At 37.1% G+C, this 22,194-nt stretch overlaps 1 protein-coding gene across 17 annotated transcripts in view; it reads left to right on the top strand.

Annotated features, from left to right (window-relative positions):
- CFAP46 (cilia and flagella associated protein 46) overlaps positions 1-16,827 on the top strand; it is a 193,885-nt gene extending 177,058 nt beyond the window's left edge. For 15 of the 17 annotated variants that reach the window (XM_039481097.1, XM_039481104.1, XM_039481098.1 and 12 more), the window contains 9 exons: positions 2,088-2,164; positions 3,695-3,755; positions 3,842-3,877; positions 6,553-6,655; positions 7,699-7,811; positions 10,549-10,630; positions 12,949-13,085; positions 13,721-13,807; positions 16,413-16,827. In XM_039481097.1, the coding sequence (XP_039337031.1) occupies positions 2,088-2,164; positions 3,695-3,755; positions 3,842-3,877; positions 6,553-6,655; positions 7,699-7,811; positions 10,549-10,630; positions 12,949-13,085; positions 13,721-13,807; positions 16,413-16,549 (833 nt within the window). In that variant the 3' untranslated portion in view covers positions 16,550-16,827. Of the gene's footprint in view, positions 1-2,087; positions 2,165-3,694; positions 3,756-3,841; positions 3,878-6,552; positions 6,656-7,698; positions 7,812-8,851; positions 8,984-10,548; positions 10,631-12,948; positions 13,086-13,707; positions 13,808-16,412 lie in introns of those variants that run through there. The other 2 variants (XM_039481105.1, XM_039481108.1) reach the window with 2 other exon arrangements.
- The last annotated feature ends 5,367 nt before the right edge of the window (positions 16,828-22,194 follow it).

Below are 22,194 nucleotides of genomic sequence, written 5' to 3'. Positions count from 1 at the left end.
CAGAACTTGCGTGCGTGCCTCTTTGTTGTGTGTATCTGATAGACTAATACATAGTCTTACTTCAACAGGCATCTTTGCACATATACACAGATTAATGTATTATTGTAATACATATATCTCATGCAATGTTTCCTACTAAAACAAGTTATTTTTATATATTTGAATGATACAAAAGTAGAGTGAACACTGGAAAAAAAACAAATAACACTTTTTGTAAAACCCGGAATTTTTCGGTAAAAATTGGTTTAAACTGAAAACAAAGGGGCTTAAGTATGAGTAAAGTCAGGAAACCTAGCTGCAAACCAAGACAGCAGAATGTATTCTATATAAGTTCTAATACCATGATTGTCACTGTAGTATCCATGTGCCTTCCACTAGTGCATTAAGCAATGCGATTGACATCTGTCACATTTGTTCTCTTATCCTCTTCCCCAGAGGTAGAAGTGTTTTGTTTTTTCAAATGTTTGTATAATACACAGATACACAAACACATTGCCATATGTTTGTTAGAAAGGCAGTGTTAGAAAATGTCTCTTTTTTATTTCTGTTTTCAAATTTTCATAAGTGACTGGAGGTCACTGCCCTGCAGCTTCTGATGGTGCTGGCAACATGTGGGGGGCCAGCTAGAGCTGATGCCTGCTGCTGCTGTTGTGTTCCACTGGTGGGAGGGAGGAGAGAGTCACATCCCTAAACGCACACTCCAGAGTACATGGAAAGCTATTTTCATGGGTGTTGAAGGGATGAGGGTGTGTAGCCTGAAGGAAAGGTCTTGGTTTATGCAATTATGGAAGCAGCCATTGAGAGTGAGGAAAGAGGAGTAAAAATCAACCAGTGAGTAATAAGGGGCACCTCAAATTATCCCCATGCTGCAGTGTGCTCCATCAATATCTGGGTGCTGTACAGCCACTTGCGACAGTAGCCAATTGATCAAAGTTTAGAGCAGACTCAGGTAGTTGTTGCAGAGTGCACTGAGAAATTAAAGCTCCTTTCTCCTGATCCTTCAAAACCACTTAAAGAAAAAATACAATGCCTCTTGTAAATACAGGCAGTCCTTGTTTCCTTGTTCTTCACTTTAGTTCTTTCACAAAGGCTCCAGTTCTTTTTAAAAGGTTGTAGTTACTCCAGGGATAGGTACTGGTGCTTGGTCCTCTAATAAGCCTAGACAGTGCTTCTACAATTCTTCCCCAGCCCGCCACTCCTAAATCTACAGTACAATAATCAGTGAATATATGTGTGTTTTCCTGGAACTCTTGTGTGCCTAGGTGACCACCTTTCTCACTTCCTTTCCCACTTGGCAAGCATCAGCCTTGGACAAGTGGTTAGTAGAGATAGTTCTTCATTGTTATTCACTGGAATGAAATTGTTTCCTGTTTTTAATCTATTCTCTCAGAATAGACCTTCAGAAACAACAAGTAATCTTTCAGGAAATATTTCTTCTTCTAAATCTCTTCTTCAGCCCTGTGTCTCCCACAATTTGTTACCTATGAACTAATCCTCAGTTCCTTCTTGCCGCCAGTGATGGTGCTAGTACATCTGCTGCTTTGGCTAGCATTGTTTCGTTCTCTGCCAGTGAAGAAAGGTGTCTTCACATGCTGGACATCCAAAGGGCCTTGGCTTTTTACTTAGAATGTACCAAGCCTTTCTGTAAATCAACTCAGCTCTTCATTGCTACAGCGGATAGGATAAAGGGCCTTCCAGTGTCCTCTCAGAGGATTTCCAATTGGATTACCTCATGCATAAAGACTTGTTACAACCTGCCGGGGGTGACACCGCCGCCCCCGATTGTCAGAGACCACTCGACTAGAGCTCAGGCATCTTCCGTGGCTTTCCTGGCACACATCCCTGTTCAGGACATCTGTAGAGCCACAACACGGTCCTCTATCCACACATTCACGGCTCATTATGCCATCACTTAGCAGTCCGGGGACAACGCTGGGTTCGGCAGTCCCTGTTCAGATACAAAACATTCCACATATTGTCTATCTTTTAAAATCATTATGTATTTTTTTTCAGTGAAGGTGCATTTGCACAGCAGTTTAGCAAATACCACCTATATTTTAAAGCTTTTATTCTTTGAACTTTCACAGAGAATGAAGTAAAAAAAGACCCTAAAAGTTCAAAGGAGCCAAAACCAAAAGTGGATCAGAAAAAGAATGTCAAAATGGTAAGCAATAGAAATTCATACTGCTTTACATAACAGTGTAGTGAGACATTCATCCCTATGTTAAGACCATAATCGCAAGCTATCTCACAAACAGATGGAACATAGTTATATTTCAACTTTTAAAAAAAAATTATTTCCTTAAATTTTTCCTAAGACACATGAGTTAAGAGAAGCAATAGGGTAATTTGTTGTTCTTATCAGGGTCTTTGTTACACACACTGTAAGTGTGAGACGGAGTGAAAACCACAGAATTTGTTAGAATCTTTTTTATTAATCTTTCCCAATAACTGCTGAGCTGGTTCTTCTGTGAGTGCTGGCGCCTATATGTACTCCACACCGGAGTATGCATGAGTGCTATGTGCCCGAGTCCAGAAATTCTAACATGCAGTGTCCATTGGCCCACATGTGTGCAATGGATCTCCTTGTGCTCCCAACTGAGGGCATAAAAGGCAGCACGGGCTGACACTTCTACAGTTCCATCTTACTGCCTCATGGCCTGAGTCATAATCCCTGTGTCCACAGAGTTCTGCAGCTTTTTCTCTTGATAGAACATGTACATAAATATTCAATAGTTTCTATGTTTCATAACTTTTATATTAGTCTAATTAGAGTTTTATAGCATTGTTATAGCTTGTTTTTCCCTGTATTGGGGACTCCCTCCCCGTGGCCTGGAACTATGCCCACAGTCCCAGGGTTCAAGAATTGCGTTTCCTGCCCTTGTTCCTTCTCCATGAGTGACAATCACCAATGCTGCCTCTACTGCTTGAGTGAGACTTGTATCTCTGTAAAATGCAGACATTATTAGCTAGTTCAGGCCTCTGCTGTAGATGCAGCTGTGCAAACTTCAGTACTGCAAGCATCTTTGCTTCCAGCTTCTTCTCACTCCCCTCCAGTCTAAGCACTGCTTGTCAATTCACCCACATATGGAAGAAATGAAGGTTACTTACCTGTAACAGGAAGTTTTGGGAGTGATCCCTATCTGTATTACATAAATCTCACCCTTCATCTCCTCTGCTTCAAATCCTGTTGGATTTGCAATCAGAAGAGGGACTGGAGAGGTGTTGGCCCACACTGCCTCTTATGCCATCAGTCAAGTATGGAGAAATCTGTTGCACATTTGTGGGCCAATGGACACTGCTGCTTAGGATTTCTGGACTCAGGCTCATCGCGCGTATGCGTACCCACAAGTGAAACATAGACAGAGACCACACATCTTGAAGAACGTATGGTTACAGGTAACTAACCTCTGTGTCCTTTAAATTCATATTCTGTGTATGAGCAAAGTATCCAGCATTAGATCAAGGTAAGCAGCTTCAAACAGACTTGAACTGCTTCTCTCCAACAAAATATGCTTATGTTTTTTGTTTCAGTTGGCACTGACATATTGTACCGCTTTTGGTCTAAGCCCCCAGACTTCAGCAAAGCATTTTAGTGTAGCTCATTTTGTCTGACACAATGTTGTGCAATGTTGATATAACTACTGAATTTTTTTGCATGGCAAAAAAAAAAATCTTTGTTATTTAATTGTAGGTACCCATTAATCGTGTTCTACCTCCTAACTGCCTGTCTGTTGATACACACAATTTTAAATGTATCCTTTCAAACGGAACTATTAACCAGAATATATCAGTTAAGATGATAGATTTCATTATTTACACCTCCTTAGCTATAGGTCAGATGTTGTGGATCCATATAATGAAGCAAGAGAAGCAGGTAATATATTTAGAAAATTATTTTCTCCACAGACTAAAGGTTTTGTGGATTTGGAACATTTTTATAGTAAGTGATGAGGTAGTTGACATAACAGCTCATCCTCATAATGTTGCTTATGTTTTAATTATTTGTTCTCAGCTTCTTATAAAAATAAAAACCTGTTTCAGATTCAGTCAAATTAGGCTGCATTCTTCCTTCTTTATATAAGTAATAAAATATGGAACCAACATCTCCAAGAAAATAATTATTGAAATAATCTCTCATTATATTTTTCCCACAAAATGTACAGCTCTTTAACAATAATTTATTTTGTTATTTTTGGATTAAAAAGGTAAACTTAAGGGCCTCAGCAATACTTAAGCATGCATTGGAGGTTCATGGGGAGCCACAGGAATGAGTGCTGTGTGATTTTTCCTTTGTGTTGCAGAAGAGATCTGCATAGGCTAGAACAGACTAAGGCTCTCGAGCTGCAACTGACACTTGAATATGTCTCCTGCAGCTCTTTCCAGCACATGATATTAAAACATGGGGTGATTTAATTATTAACAAATCTAAGTTATTAACCAATTAGGATGCTTTTACCGTGTTATTAATCAATTGTAGAATACTTATATAAAAATAGTAAATGAAACAATGAATTCACACTCCTGTGGTTCTTTGGGGTCATGTTGGGTAATGTTGATGACTAATTTGGTTCCTGAACCACTGAAGTCTGAGTACCTCTGGGCTAGAGGTAGTGGCAGGAGTGGGGTAGAGGAGAGGCAGAGTGATCTACATTGGGAGCCAGTCATACTTAGATAACATGCAACTGATACAGGGGAGCTCTAGCTGCTACTTCAGTTCATAAGCTGCAGTGGAAGTCTGTGCTGCAACTCCATACCTTTGTATCTGGTTGTGAGGGCAAATTTCAGCTCCCAAACCCACTGTCCCTTGGCGTTTCACCTGCACAGAGCCTGATCACTCTGACTTCATGTTGGTGATGAGACTTTCACCCCACGGGAATAAGCTGGACTTCTTTCTTTTTTAAATAATTAATGTAAAACTGAAATTCTTACAGTATTTAGTATGTAGCTCTTTTCCTCCTTTGACAATTGGTGTTAATAGTTTCACATTTTCTAAATTTATAGAAAAGCAGCATTTCATAAGTATCAAACTGTTATCTACAAGTGACAGCAAATAGTGAATCAGCACATTTCAAAAAATCTGTGTTTATTCTGTGTTCTTTGAAATGTAATCATACATACAAACTTTTGTGACCCTGAGTATTCATTCAAATTACCTGAAATGTTTGGTATAATAATGTAACTCTATCACTTAAATCCAGCCTGGAGGTTTGACACTTAAAACCTGTGTGAAGATTTGGAAGACAAAAAAAATCAAATTGTCTGGTTTCAAAATTACATAAACACTGAAAGTAAGATTTTCAAAAGCACTTAGGCACTTATCTCCCAAATAACCTCCTAGAAATGTGATACCCTAATTTAAAATTGAAAATAAATAACAAATAGAAGTAACATTTTCTAGTTAATGTTTGAAAAACAAAATTATATGTATTCTATTGATGAATAAAAAACATTATGCTAGAATTCTGTATATATTTTATCGCTTTTAACAAGAGTTATATTTAGAAGTCCTCAAGCCAAAGATTATAAATAAAACTCATGTAGTGATTAAAGCCATGAAGTGGCATGTTATCTTGTGATTCTTTGTAAGAGGTCAAGGATACAAGGATAATCAAGAGTGTCAATGTAAGGTCATTTTAAAATGGCCACTTCTTTCTTGAGTGCATTTACCAAGGCTACATGTATCAGTTACTGTGTTTGTACAGTATGACACAAAATATTTTCATAACTACCAATGTCACCTATTTTCCCACTGAAGACAATTTATTTTTATTCAAATTTATTAGCAAAAGCTAAGTTATTCTGCATGCTCAAAATATGCTTAAATTTGGAATTTGAACCAAATAAAGTTATAAAAAATAATCTTTAACAAAGGGGAAAATATTGCTCCAGCCATAGCATATAACAAATGTTATGACTTTGGGACACATTGGTCTACCTAATTTCTCTTTGATAGCAGAGCAGAAATAACTGATTCTGAAGTTTAGGAGGAGTTCCACGTAGGTGGAATTATAGCTGCATGAGCATAGAAAACATAATCAAGATGGAAAAGACTAATTCAACTGTAACTAAAACTGAAGGGTTATTTGTTTTTGAGTTCAGTCTTGTGAAATGTGTTAAACTGAGAGCTCTGGAAATTGAATCCCATTATGGATATAGGTGCTATATAGTTCCCATCACCACAGTCTCTGAGCCCCTAAAACGGGAATCGTATGAGCAGTGCAATGTTATGTTAACTCTTGACACAGAAAAACCACTTTTAGAGCTCATTTTTATACCTATTCTATCCTTGACTTCTCTCCTATATTATCTTTTCATCCCTGTCAGTCACAAAATATGCCATCACACTTGTCACTAGCTGGCACCTTTAGCTTTAGTCAGGATTAAGACCTACAATTGACAGGGCATGGTGACTGGACTTTTCTCATGAAAAACTTTAGATTGAATGATGATAGAAATAAAAAAAATTTATTGCCAGCCTCTGCATGTTAGAAATGTAGGCTGCATTGCATACTGTATATTATGTTAAATGATTAAACTGTTATGTTACAGAAGCAGTAAGTCCTTCCCACAAAATAAAGGAAATCCTAGAAAAATACCATGAGCAATTTACACCACACTGGGAAGGAGTTATTGGTAGCATGCATGTTCCAAGGTTTGTTATGGCTCTTCTATATTACTCTTTTTTTTTAAAGAAGTATTTCCCAGAGGCCTCAGTCCTGACTAGGACCCCATTGTGCTAGGGTGCTGTGCAAATGCATAGGAAGACATCGCCCCTACCCTAAGCATATCTGCAGATTTATACGTGGAAGAATTTAAAGAAAGAATCCAGAAGACACACCTGTAATACATTTTGCCATATTGATCACAAGCAAGGCTATAGTATGTAGGGGTATTCTGTTGATAGTAAAATGGCACTGTCCTTCTTGATTGTAATAAAATTACCATAAATGGAACTTCAGAAAAAACTTCTTATCTAAAATAATGGAAAACTGGAGAAGACATATACAAGGAGTTTTTGAGAGAAAGTTATAAAGTGTATACATAGACAAATTTACAACATTAGCATTCTAGCAATATCACTCTGACAAAATAACAGGAGGTTACAAGTCCAGGTAATTCAGATCACTTCCCTGTCCATCTTACAAGTACTTTCATCGTCACTGAGTTAATAAATCAACAATTTTGGAATCAAATAATTGAAAACTATAGCATTTTCATGCTCACTATAGGATTGTAATATTATAGCACTTACTTCTGAAATAAAATAGTGAAGATTCATCCTGTAGTTTCCAATTTCAAGACCTGATGATGTAATTCATATTGTTTCATACAGTTGGTTCACTTAGCTTCATTTATAATTACTTCAATTTTAGAATCATCTCTTCCCACCCCCCAATTTCTTAGCTCCCTAATGAGTGTATCTCTTCTAGTCCTCGAGCATTCCCCTTGAACATTAAAATAAATACTGTATCTCAAAGAAATGGGGATTGCACAGTATATACTGGCTTGTTTCTCTGGAAAATAGTCCCTTAAATCTCAAAAGCACAGTCCATGTCTTATTTACTGTGAGGTGTTGTTACTTTTCAAACAATTGTTTGTTGAGTAATTAACATTGAAACATTTTGTACAGATGTATCCAGAAAAATATTACTGTAAAACAGCTGCCTGGTCTAAATAGCTTACCTTTCTTTGCAGCCAAGCTGAATGGGAGCAGCTACTGAATAACTGCAGTGCATTTCTGTTCTATGGAATGGAAAGATTCTTGTCTCATATTTTACTTAACAGATTCATTGCTATGAACATCCCAGGTGAGATAAGGAAGCTAAAAAAACTATATATTGTGTTCTCTTCCCTTGCAAAGCATCATAAAATTCTATTCCATGCCAAATAATTATGAGAATATTAGGGTTATGCAATGAAAGGTACAGTTTAACACAGAGCTAAGGGACCATGCTCTTCATTCAAGAAGTTCTGCATTCAGGATATGGAACAAATAGCAATTTAAATTCTTGTTGTTTGCTATCTGTTAGAATAGTCTTAGAATTTAAGCAGTGAGAATCTAACACTACTTTTGGGAAGGGGGAGTTCTGTCAAATTTACTTGACTGTTTTTATTGCTGGAAATATTTTTCTTTCTCCTGAAATTTGGTTTCTTCCCATTGGGTTCAAATTTCTCAAAAAGACATATATTAAAAGGTTAGGACTCAAATTTTCAAAAAATTGCCTCAGATTTTGGGGGCCCAAGATCTGATATTCAGAGTTTCTGAGTGCTGACAGCTCTGAGTTGAGTTGAATTAGAGTTGGAGATGGTATTCATAAATTACACCTTACATGTTTAGAGTTGGGCACTGAAAATTAGACGTCACTTTTGAAAACATGGGCCTAAATGATCTGTCTCTGGTAGTCTTGTTTTATAATCCCCTATAGCAGGGAAATGCTTTTCATGTATGTGTCTAGACCAGGGGTTGGCAGCCGTTCAGAAGTGGTGTGCCAAGTCTTCATTTATTCCCTCTAATTTAAGGTTTTGCATGCCAGTAATACATTTTAACATTTTTTAGAAGGTCTATTTCTATAAGTCTATAATATATAACTAAACTATTGTATGCAAAGTAAATAAGGTTTTTAAAATGTTTAAGAAGCTTCATTTAAAATTAAATTAAAATGCAGAGCCCCCCGGACCAGTGGCCAGGACACGGGCAGTGTGAGTGCCACTGAAAATCAGCTCATGTGCCTCCTTTTGCACGCATGCCAGAGGTTGCCTATACCTGGTCTAGACTGATGGTGCTTCTTGAATTCTGAATCAAATTTCAAGTGCTAGGAAAAGTCTAGACCCCCTATTTTATCAACAGGAAATTCTAAACGTGTTGACAAAGACACCACTGGAACAGAAAATATGTGAGGCATGCTGGAAATCACACAGCATTTCTCCATGGACAGAGACCGTAGTGCAGGGGAAACACAGAGGCTAGTGATACAATATCTAATATTTTCTCAGAAAGCTTCGGTAGGTTTGTTAGTAACTCAGATGCATTTTTACCAACATGGAGATGGCTTTCACCATCACTGGAAAAGAAAACAAGTCTGTTTCCTGTGTCTGTTAAATTTATCTGAGCCTGTGAAAGAGCAAAGTCTTCTATTTGCAGAAGCACCCAAGTGTCTTAGAAGCCAAATCCCATTTTCAAAAATGATGTAAACACCTAGGCTACTAAGTGCTTAATGTCCTTTTCATGTAGCTACCACTTAAATTCCTTTAAAATATAGTTATTCCTATTAGAGGCTGCACAGTATATGTTTTACAGGGAATTAATCCTGACAGATCCATTAGGGGCATGGGATATTTAAGGATTTGAGGCCAGATTTTTAAAGGTATTTAGGTACCTAAAGAGACAGTTAGGCACCTACTGGGATTTTTTTAAAGGACTTATGCACCAAGCACCCATTGATTTCAAGTATCTTTACAAATCTGGCCTCAAGCCCTTAAATATACCCTGTACACAGTGGATCTGTCAGGGTAGCTCCACAGTCTTCCCAATTCCTGTTCATCTACCCAACTTTCCACAGGTTGACAGCCCATTAAGTCATTTAATGTTACCTGTAGGCTGAATTGGGTACAGAGCTAATTTTCATGGAACCTAATAAATACTAATTTTTGAGAGCCTCCACTGACCTATATCTGCAAACATGATATTATAATTCTCTATCACTAAATTTTCTGAAAGCGGAGATTGTTTCTTGCCATCCTGGCTACAGTTATCCACATTTCATAGTTTTCCAAAGCACATGAATATTTATTTTAAAAGGATAAGTTAGCTATTTGAATTACAATAGCTTCTTGTGTTTTTCCTTAACAAATATTCAAAAACAGTACAGAAAAGGCATCGGTAGTGAATTAGTCTGCTATATATTCCTTGATGGGTCTCACTGACCATGTAAATTAACTGATTGCATCTGGAAAAATCACATTTGATTTGCAAAACATGATTATCAGAATAATATAAATATTTGTAAATCTCACTTAAATTTAATTTGCTTTCAGACAGACAACTGACAAATGAAGCAGAGATCCCTGTCATTTGTTTGTAAGAATATATGGGACCTTTCTGGATAAAAGTCACATTGGACCAAATTTTGCAATCTTTACTTAAGTAGTATTTACTCATGCAAGTAAATCCTACTGAAATCAGTTCTACCGAACTTGAAAGGGTTGCAGAAATGAGTCCTGTAAATTTATTATTTATTCTTATTATTTGTTTACTATTTGTATTACCATAGCACCTAGGAGCCCTACTCATGAACCAGGACTCCATTGTGCTAGGTGCTGTACAAACACAAAACAAAAAAATGTTGGGTAGTAGTAGAAAGTGATTATTCAAACACTTTTCCTTAACAAATAGCTGAGTATACAGTTATGGCAGAAGAAAAAATAAATGTTTATATTGAAAACTGTTTATTCAATACTTTCACAAGAGCAATAACATCAGAAAGATACATGTTATCTATTTTCATTTTGTAAATGCTGTTAAAACAACTAACTTTATTTTTCCAGAATGCCAGTTGATGGTACTTTTAGATCTGGTGCAGTCAAATCAGAGTTTCCAACGACTGGCAAAGCTTGATACACTCAAAAGGTAGAATAAATCTTATTGTATCCTGCAGATAGTCACAGTGTCTCATTTTTTGTCTTTCAAAGCAAATTTAAAATTGTCTCTTGTGCTTCTGAAAGTAGGGTGGACTCAGATCTGAGTTTGGAGTGGGGAGTTTGGCCACTTTCCTCCATGACCCTACAGAAGCCTTTTTCACAGGTGCTGCATTGTATCAGGGCTCCACAGATGAGGAGAGGACAGATCAAGGCTGTGGGGAGACTGAGTTGCGGGGGGCAGAAACCTTCCCCACTGTCTTCTGAATTCAGGATTTTTAAATTAAGCTACACCTCTACCCCGATATAACGCTGTCCTCGGTAGCAAAAAAATCTTACCGCGTTATAGGTGAAACCGTGTTATATCAAACTTGCTTTGATCCACCGGAGTGTGCAGCCCCGCCCCACCTGGAGTGCTGCTTTACCGTGTTATATCCAAATTCTTGTTATATCGGGTCGCGTTATATCAGGGTAGAGGTGTAGTTAAATAGTTACAGCCTTTCTAGCATAGAAAGATACTTTAGAGTCCTTCTGAAGGTTTATACAATTAATACTTTGAGACCGAGCCAAGTGTTTGTGTTTTGCTGGAATAAATTGTTTTGGGATGCTAATTAACTTCCTTCCAGATGTTTACTATTGCTGATTAAAGGTGTTAACCTTGAAGACAACTAAGTATTTGCCTTGCATCTAAATTTAAAGAGACAGAGCTCACACATTTATTGTATATATCTAATACAAATTCTTGAGAGATTAAAATACTTTCCACTTTTCTGACTTCACTAATAGGAAATAAATAGAAAAGTCCCCCTAAAAATATAAAGAGTTATCAGTATCGCATCGCCACTTCCACCGAAAGTACCTGTACACCTTGCAAATTAAAATGTGCTGGATGTAAGATATCTAATACATAAATACACACACACACACACACACACAATAACTAAATATTTAAATCCAGTAACAAAGCCTGAATCCCCCTCTTTTATATGAAAACAATTAAGAATGGTCCCTTTATTTCTCAAAGCTTTTTTCCCCAAACACAGTCATTCCCTAAATTAAGTCAAAAGACAATTCCTTAATGTTGGTTTTCCAACTGTGTACATTTGCAGTCTCATCCTAATAGATTATTGTATTTACCAGCCTGTTGCTGTCATCCTGCATCTCTTAAATGGGTGATTTATGGCTCTGACTGTGACAGTTCTCTGAAAGTTTAGAATAACTTCAATTAAAAGCTAAATCATATAACTTCTTGTTCCCCCAAGAAATAAATAGCATCCTCCAAAGAGATGATAGAAAACCTTCCCTGTTGTTTTATACAAGGATTACCATGAAATGCAGATTGACAAAAAGCCAAATTCCATTTTTAAATTACTACAATTCCAATGCTATAGAATTTCACCTGAAAAAAAAAACCGTATCAAAACTCCAACTCTCCATGTGTTCAGTTGCAGCAATTTAATTTAATCCAGCTCCAGGGTAGAGAATGTCTTTTCTTGTATATCGTTTCTGAGTCTCCAAACTTTTGCTGGACTCGCTCTAACAGCTTGTTTTCACTGCTAAAGTATCTGCATTTTTTTTACTGTGGGTAATTAATATGTGTGAGCTATGCTGAGGTAAAAACACAGTAAGACCAGGAACTCTAGTTTAACTGCCAGGACAACCTGAAGTGCCTTGTCTTTACTGTTGTTTTACCTTGGGGTAGCTCGAACATCTTATTACCACAAGGGAAACAAAACACAACTTTTTTAGTAGTAAAGACCTGCCCTATCTCCAAATATGACAAAGTACAGACATGCATCTCATGTAAGGCGAAATCACTTCTCGTCTTTTTCGTCCTCCTGAAGGTAACCATTACTGATAACTCTGCATGCCTGTCTCCAAACAACTCAGCTGGATTCTAAAGCCTACTCCACAGCCCCTTATCCACAACTAATGTGCTTTGTCTGCTATTGTTTCCTTTAATTTACTCTATTATCGTTCCATAAACAGTAACATGGCAGTGCACAGTCTGCTAGGTGGGACTTCACACCCTGCAAAGATGAAGTAGAACTTAATATAGTTGTTTATATAGCATCTCCTACTTAATACAAAACATTCCAACACACTGTCACTAAGAATTAAAAATGTATGAGAAAAATGCAGTCCACCATTTACTGATATGTTTTGTATGGTGAAAGTTGAATAAAAATCATTTTTGTCCTCTATATTCAAAAGCACAACACACATCAAAATGTTTCAGGAAACTTTGTACTTATTTTTATGCATTGTATTTATTGATTATTTTATTCTTATACTATTGACTTTCTTTAGTCGTCTACATATGTCTGTAGAGAGACCAACAGAGACAGCAATCCTTCTAAGCCTTACTGGTGTTCGTTCCATTATGGCCAACCAGTGGTATACAACCCTGCAAGAGAATGCAGAAAGGCTGGAAATCTTGTCTGAAAGTATGTACTTGTGGCAAATCTTCCCTTAACACATTAGTCCTTAAAATTTTTCTGATTCTTTATGTAGAATAGCACAATTCTTATGCTATCCTCTCTGTAGAGTGAGGGCTGAGAGAGAGGCTGTGAAGACCTGCATGCTAATAAGTAGCAGGGATTGGCTGGCTATGTGGGCTTTCTGCTGCTCAGAGCCCTACCTGTCCCCCATTAATGGAGAGAGAAGTGTCCTTGAGCTGCCGTACATTAGCAACTATTACTATTTTGAGAAAATGTTCTGTGATGCCTTCAAGGAGAATGTTAACCTTGTCGTCTTGCTTTAAGAATGTAAAGTGAATGTGAGTGAAGGACAAGCTGCTGGTTATAAATTAAGAGCAAGACTTTTATAGTTAAGAGCAAGGTCTTGAATCATGAGAGCCACAGAGCAATCTGTAGGTGCTGCAAAGGCACAGAAAGGGAAACTACCTGAAAGTTACTCGCGCAATCATAGAACTATAACTAACTCCTAGTGATCTATATCATTTTGATTTGCTCCATTTTTAAAAGCTGAGGCACTGGTCTAAAAAAACCCAGGGTTTGTATCTTCTTGTTTTTCAAAATTCTCATTAAAAGTTCATAAAAATGACAGTAGTTCTTTTTAGATTTGTTACAAACTGGAAAAACAACTGGGCAGACCATTCGTGTTCTTCAAAAGTATAAGATTGGAGTGGAAAAGTCACCAACTAGAGGTAAGAAATAGACACCTTTGTATAATGTACAGAAACTGGCCTCTGATATTAACAAAATAAGATGCTTGTAGTTTAAACACTGTTACAATTTTTTGTTACAATGCAAGAGAGGAAAAATGTGGCCACTTCAAGTGTCTCCTGACTTCTGTTGCACTTCTCCCTCAGCTGATTTACTGCAAAACTAAAGCTAAGATTGGAAATAAGTATGTTTTAAACAAAGGAACATCAGAAGAATATTGTGGTTTTGGAAAAAAAAATATTTAAAAGGCCTCCACTATCTAGGAGATAGGTATATAGAATTACAACAATTTTTAAAACATTTTGCAGTTGATAGGTACATCCACAGTTCATGGAGGGAGTAGGGGTAAGAGAAGAGATTCAAAAGTCAGACCTTGTAGACCAATACAAACGCAAGATAGTCAAGGTGAACTAATATCTTAGCGTGTCTAATATGTACTGAATCATAAAGTGTTTTCATCGCCATATAGTCACAATATATATTAGAAACATATTAATTCAACATAGGTTAAAACAAATAAATCTTAATCTCACTTTTCTGGACTGTCCAGGACAAGATGTTGATTCTGCTTCATGATCTGGGTCCTGATAAATCACTGCATTATTCTATTTTTATGTTGATAAAAATCCATTCTATTTAGTCTAATGGTACACATTTTATATCATTTATTACATAATGGCCTGGTCTTCAGAGGTGCTGAGCACCTGCAATTGCCACAGACTGCAGTCGGAGTTGCTGGTGCCAGGAGTCTCTGAAAATTAAGCTTTAACTAGTGCATATGTCATGGGGAATGGATATTTGGAAAATGTCTATAATTTAGTAAGGTACTTTTCAAGTTTAGTTTCTATGGAAAGCTTAATTAATCTTTACATTTTATGAAAACTTCTTCACTTGATTCCAGCAACTTCTGAATTTGGTTTCATTTGACATATGCAGTATGTATTTGTGATAAAGTAAACTGAACTATCTCTGCATGAAGTAAATCTATTATTATATAAAATTATATCCATAAAAATGCAAATTCTCAGTAGGAAGTAATGAATGTGACTCACGCTGTATAGTGTTCTCTGCAGTTTCCAATCTGTATTTAGCAACAATGTACTGTGTGCAGTCATGCTGCCTTGGGTGTGCTGTTATCCATTAACTAGAGTCAGAGCAGATCAATACGTAAGTCACACCTCCCTGGAAAATACAGTATGATTGGTGATTAAGTTGGTGGCACTCTCCCCTCTGGGGCCCCCATCCTGCAAACAGTTACTTATGTGTTTATCATTAAACACATTAGCACTTCCATTATGGTCAGTACCACTACACACAAATTTACATAAGTGTTTGCAGGCAGACGGCCTTAGGCCTGGTCTACACTAAGGGGGGGGTCGAACTAAGGTACGCAAGTTCAGCTACGCGAATAGCGTAGCTGAACTCGAACTACCTTAGTTCAAAGTACTCACCCGTCCAGACGCCGCGGGATCGAAGTCCGCGGCTCCCCCGTCGACTCCGCCACCACCGTTCGTGGTGGTGGAGTTCCGGAGTCGACGGGAGCGCGTTCGGAGTTCGATATATCACGTCTAGATTAGACGCGATATATCGAACTCCGAGAAGTCGAACGCTAGCCGCCGACCCGGACGGTAAGTATAGACGTACCCTTAGTTAGTATTGAATTAATGCCATATTGTGTTTAAAGGGGGTGTTTTGCTGGGATAAGTGCAGTCTAACAGATGAGGCCTAAAGGTAAGATCCTGGCTACATGTGCTGACATTCAGTGGCAGTTTTTGGAAAAGATAGGGGTATCAAGGCCAGTAATATGATCAAAATCTAATTTGGGTAATTACATTTTGCCTGTGTAAAATTCCCTGTTTGGTAGCTTTATCACAATTAGCCAAAATATTCACCAACATAGTGTAAATACTTCCCAAGAGGTCTGACTGGTATAAAATTTAATTTGTGTGACTGGCAGGCAGCGTTAAGAGCATGACAAACATGAAATATACAGTACTCATTAATTTTACATTTTACAGTATGTAGTAAATTACAGTGATATGGCTGCAGATCATGGCAAAATCTCTACAAACACAAAATAAGTTCAGCCTGCTTGGTAGAAGGCAGCCACTAGAAATTCTTCTCTGTATAGGGTAATTTATACAGGAATTTCCACCTGCTAGCTTGGGGTGGGGGACCCCCACAGGGGCAGTCCTTGACTTCTCTCTCTATTGGTTGTTACTAACATAGCATTATAAATCGTATTCCATTTACAAAGTTGTGTAGAAGTTAAGGCCTCTGCCGGTAAAGTAAAGTACAATAAAATAACTCATTTGTTCTTTTGGAAAAGCCAACAAAATCTTCACTTTGCCGACTTATTGTAGTAATGATTTGGGATAGTGGGAAGACTAAAATCCTAAGTATTGTCTAAGTTTTCTCCGTTCTATGCTCAAATGTCCCTTGTGCGTATTGATCATCATTTCAATGTAAAACAGAGGAATGCAAAAGATACTTGAATATTTAAGCAAACAGAAGGCAAAAATACTATATTGTAAAATATTCTAATAGGTGTAATTGTAAATAACAATTTTTTTGAATATTTTCTAGTGGAAGAGAATTCTAAGAATTCTTCTAGTGATGAAATCGAAAGCCAAATAATTCCCAATCAGTCAAACCTTCCTGCAATTCAGCCATCATCTTTCAATTGTATATTATATGGGCTACCCAACATAATTGTTATGTGAACTCATGTCAGGTTTCTATCTGTAAATAGGAACTCATCTACAGTATACATGATATTGGCCTTATCTTGAAAGGTAGCATTTAGTCAGTCATCTTAAGTACTTTTTGTGTAGACTAATAAGAATTGAGTTTAAGAATATGCAAAGCGTGTTAGCTAATTTATTTTGTTTTAGATTTGTGTACTGATATTAAAATAGCGAAGATTTTTGTTAGAGCTTTGTATTATTGAAAGTATGTATTTCTCTGTGCTCTTCTCTTAATTAAAGTCTTTAAAAACAGATCTTGGATTTCTGCTTATGATTACTCCATTATTTACCTTCTGCTTAAAAAAGAGCAAACATACTGTTTTTCACATCACAAACTTGTGCAATGAGACTCAAAAGTACTTATTAATTGACTAACTTTCCTTTGAATAATTTATAATAGCATTGATGAAGTTCTCAAATCTCTGCTGTGGTTCACAAAATTCCAGAAAACTCATTCACAATCAACTATGTTGTATTAAGCAAAAATAAGGTATATTTTCCACTTCTTTTTGCATTACTTGCTCTGCATTCACCTACAATAGTATAAGTAATGATTGGATTTTCCAGGGCCATATACTACAGTGACCAGATGTCCCAATTTTATGGGGACAGTCCTGATATTTGGGGCTTTGTCTTATATAGGCACCTATTATCCCCCACCTCCGTCCCAATTTTTCACACTTGCTATCTGGTCACCCTACTATACACAGATGTGGGAAGGGAGCTCAGCTTCCTCTACAGCAGCATTCTTCTCTTCCCCTGACTTCACAAAGGGCTCTGTGCGGCACCAAGGATCTCCGAGCTAAGGAAGGAGTACATGGACCCCAGCGGCATGACCAGAAAGTACTTGCAGTGTCTCGCCACAAGCTTCATGGAGAATAAAGAATAAAATAGATATAGCAAGTGGCTCTATGAATTTTGCCTATGATTCCCCCACCCCCAACAATGGGGAAGGCCTCCTTGAGGCTCTTACCAGCACTCCTGATGTTGTCACACCTTTATTATATTGCTGACAATGCTTTATGCTACAGTGACAGCATAGAGAACACAAGATTTGGGCACATTCTAAAAAGCCAGTGATGTGGTAGCAATTATAGAAGTATTCTGTTGTACACTGGAGTTTTCAACAGGTACAAGTCAATAAAATTCCTTTCCCCTATCCTACTTAATAGATTGTGCCCCATTTTAGGGAACCATGTATATTACTTAACCTTTTCTCTCCTGTATTAGTTTAACATTGAACATCAAAAAAAGCTTGACACCCAGACAGACCATTTAATCTCCATGGAACCTGACTGAAAATTTTACTACGGTATCCTGTTCTGAGGCAATTGATCTTTTTCCTGGTATATTGCAGCAAACATGGATAATGTGCTGGCCTCCAAAATAAATAAAAATAGAACAAAATTAACTAGCTAACTAATAAGGGAGTATAAATTATGTGTCCTCCACTACCTAAAACAGAGATGTAATATTTAATTGTGGCAGTCTGCTCATAGATTTCATGGATAATATGGAGAACTATTAACCAAATTCCGAAACAATTGTAAACACGCCTTATGCTTAGTCAGTCACCGGTGGAAGTTTTAAACAATTTTATAACTTTTTTTGTACCAATAGAAATAAATGCAAAATAATTTAGAACTTAGTGAAAATATAAAGCTTTGATCATCATTTCAAACAAAAAAGTTTTAAAATACTCTTTTTTCCCAGCAAGGCAGCCAAGCCTGTTCCCTATGATAAATTTTTTGTACTCATTTAAGGCATTAAAATGTCACCAAAAAGATACTGTTCCTGGCTACCATGCTGTGCTAAAGTTAATTAGAACCTGATAGAGCTTTAAAGATTTGTAGCACATTATTATAAAATCATGACATGCAAAACATCTTTTTTGTTCACACAAGAATATCAATAAATTCTTCTCCACTACCAGAGGTTTATCAGATAACTTTATATGACCTGTAACTTCTACATTTTGTAAATGGATTGTCTTGCTTTCATCTAGGCTTTTGGGAACATGCCAAAATCAAACCAGGAAATGTTGGCATATAACATTTGTTTTTAGTTATCAGTGCTAAAATGTAAGACTGATTCAGCAAAAAAGTTTTCTCTTCAATCTTCTGTACTTTTCAAGATCCAGACAGCCACAGCAGATGGCCATATTTAGCATGGAATCCCACTTAGTTATTTCCCAACTTCCCATAACCTTGCACATTCAGAAAAATCTGCTCCCCATTGGCAAGTGTAGCTGTCCAGGAGACAGAAAGCTTCCAACCTCCTACGTTCTTTTATTCCTGAGTCTCAGAAACACCAATTATCTCTCCCATGGGTATGCACGTCCTAGGAGATAATCCAGGTATCTAAATGCAGCATCTCTTGCCCTGTCACAGTTAAATATATTTATGGCTGTCTTCTCTTTGAGAGTGGGTGGATTGTTCTTGTTTTGTTTTGCATCTTTTAAATATTTAATAAAATATACACACAGTTAAAGGTGAGGGACTCATTACTTGATTGCATGATACCTAGGAGTCCTGTAGATTTTTAGTTACTGTTGTGGTCCACTGAGTGTCTTCTACCCCAGTTTGCTGTAATGTTCAAGGGAATTTCTCCCTTTTTCTTCAGTTGCTCTTTTTTGATGCCTCAAGAGGGGGAAGGAGTGGGGGGAATGTGGTAAGGAGGAAATAATTGTTGGGCATTGTAGCCCCTGTGTTGCTTCTCATGGATGATATACAGAATGAACCTGTCATCCAGAGAAGACTCCAGAGTTTCGGTTATTCATTCCTTACTGACAACCATTCAGTCAAAAAAACTCTTAAGACCCCTGCGCTTGTAATATGACATCAGAAGACACCTCAGGCTTGCATGAGTTCCTCAATGGCATTCCTCAGTTGTTTCTGTGACGATCAGGATGGTAAATCTATCTTTGGGAGTTGGGCACGGGGGCAACCTAAAGGCTGAGATTTTCAAAGCTGTGTGGCTAAGTCCCCTGTACTCCTTCAAAAATATCAACCAAAATGTAGTAGCCTCTGGGGGACCGAGAGGCCTATGGTGTGTGTGTTTCAGTAAATACCTGTACAGCAGCTAATTTCCTTTTTTGGATTGTGCCCTTTGAAGGATACTCTTTCTTATAAGGATTCAGTAACACCCTAAAATTGTGAAAACGAATGGTAAAGCTCTGCCAACAGAAAGAGAATTATCAGGTAAGAAATTTCTCAAACTCTCTAAGCCTCTCCAAAATCCTCAGGCAAGCCCTGTGAATAATAGTCATAGCAGACTGTATTAAATCTTTGCTGTGGGTGGAAGCCCAACCAAAATGCAAAGGTCAACTGTGCAATTCACTTCCTTTTCCAGACCATTAGTGGAGGTGCTACATAAAACCAAATGTAATACCAATCCCTGTGGTGCCCCAACAGACACTACCCTTCATCTTGATACATTTCATTATCCTGTTAGCAGCCTGCATTATCCTCTTTTCAGAACAAGTGAATGTTCATATCCACGCCCATTTGAATTGCTCCTTTACAAAATCTTGCATGAAGGTCTATTAAATGCTTTATTAAAATCATAATCTGCAGCATTCCCTTTACCCACCAATTTTGTAATTCTGTTCTTGCCAAGGTTGTAAATGCCAAGGTTTTTCTATACAATTTCTTCCTAAAACCCATCTTGCTTGTAGCTCATGGTTCCATGATCCTCTAGGTGTTTAGCAATGTTTTTAACATGATTTTTTTTCACTAATTTACTCTGTATAGAAATTGGAGTTACAGAAGTTTAACTGCCATGGTTACACTCTTCTTTATTGTAGTTTTGGATTACACTTGCCTTATTCCAGTCTTTCAATATTTCCCCTTTGGCCAATGATTTTTCAAAAATGGTGGTACACTCAGTTCATTAACTAATTCTCTTTTTACCCCACAGTGTATATCATCCAGACCACCTTAATTGTGTATGCTCAGAGTTTCCCAGTACTCCTTTATCTGTGCCTTATCTACAGTTACATTTAGAGTCTTCCTTCCTTACCAATTCTTCAATCTTCAGTTTCAGTCATTTTCTGAATTACCATTAATGTCATCATCCTCATTTTATTAATGGAGCTGTTTATCCCTATTTCTCCTTATCCTCTGATACAGTTCTTAAAAATCCTTACTTCCCTTGATCCCTTTAGCCGGCAGTAACTTTTTTTGCCTGCCCCTATATTTTCCCTATACGCTTTAACTAAGTATTCTTGCAACTTTTTTTGTTTCCAGGGCAGGATGTTTTTTAGCCTCAGATCTTTGAGCAGTTTGAAGCCACATTAGCCACTCCATAGTTTTGCATTTTTCTTTCTGAAAGGAATTCAACCCTGCTAGGCCTGAATTATGATATATTTTAGGCTTTCCCATCTCTCTTCCACCCTAATTAATTTTAATAATACTTACTATTTTAATTTCACAAAGTTTGCTTTTCTGAAATCTAATATTCTTGTTCATTCTGGAAACCCATGGTCTCTGATACTGAATTTAAGTTATTCATCATGTTCACTGGTTGCATGTTTCTCAATATACTCATGTTCTCAGTCAGTTCTTCCCAATCTGTATGAAATAATACAACAATATCTTTCAAAAAAAATTAGAGATATACCTATCTCATAGAACTGGAAGGGACCCTGAAAGGTCATCAAGTCCAGCCCCTGCCTTCACTAGTAGGACCAAATCTCTTCTCTGTTTCAAGTCTGCGCTTTCCGAACCAAGGTTTTTTTTTCCTTTATGTTTACTTTATCTTAGCAAAGGAGACTCTTCAATGCATGTTTGGCTACATTTTCCAGCACCCGTACAGATCATTTAAATTCCCCATGAGTACAGTGTTTGGTAAACTGGAGTACCTAAGTAGCAGATATCCACAGGTATTCATCTCTTGAATCCTTACCTAGAGAATTTACACACATCTTTCTTCATCACATCATTTATCGTCAAATTGTAGTTTGTTGGCATTGTGAATATTTTTGACATATGGTGCCACCCACACATTTTTTCTTCTCTTATCTCTAATACAGATAATAAAAAGGCCTTGAAAAAGAGTGTGCTCTTTTTTAACTGTAAATCACCAATCCTTTCCTACTTACTGCATTAACTTTAGTATTCTTGAAGTACCAGCTTCCAGACTTATGACAGGGCCAGAAAAGTTTCTTCACCTATTCAGAAAATTACAAACCATGTTCTTTGATAATAACCCAAGATAAAAGGTACCATGCTGAAAAGGTTAAGAAAGACTGTTCAGTGGTGTCTAATATCAAAGTATAATTAGTTTATTCAGTAGTTTACAATTGTGAATTTTATTTACGAAACCGATGCAAATATTTAATCTTCCGAAGTGACTTTTCCAAAAAATGTTACCATTGGTATTGGATGCTTTGTTCCTAACTGCCATACAGCAACCTCTGTCAAAAAGATGAATGAGTATGTTTGAAAATTTCTCTACAGTCTGACAGCACTACTTTATCATAAAACTTTGATAAAGAATAATGTCTAGATCCAGGAAACTATAGACCTGTAAACTTGACTTGTTGGGAGGAAGATACTGGAAACGCTAATCAGGGATACAGCAGGGGAACACCTAGAAATGTTTGATTTATATTAATTAAG

This window comes from Mauremys reevesii, linkage group 7, assembly GCF_016161935.1.
Source record: "Mauremys reevesii isolate NIE-2019 linkage group 7, ASM1616193v1, whole genome shotgun sequence".
NCBI classification, from domain to species: domain Eukaryota; kingdom Metazoa; phylum Chordata; order Testudines; family Geoemydidae; genus Mauremys; species Mauremys reevesii.
This window is presented reverse-complemented; position numbering and strand designations above follow the sequence as displayed.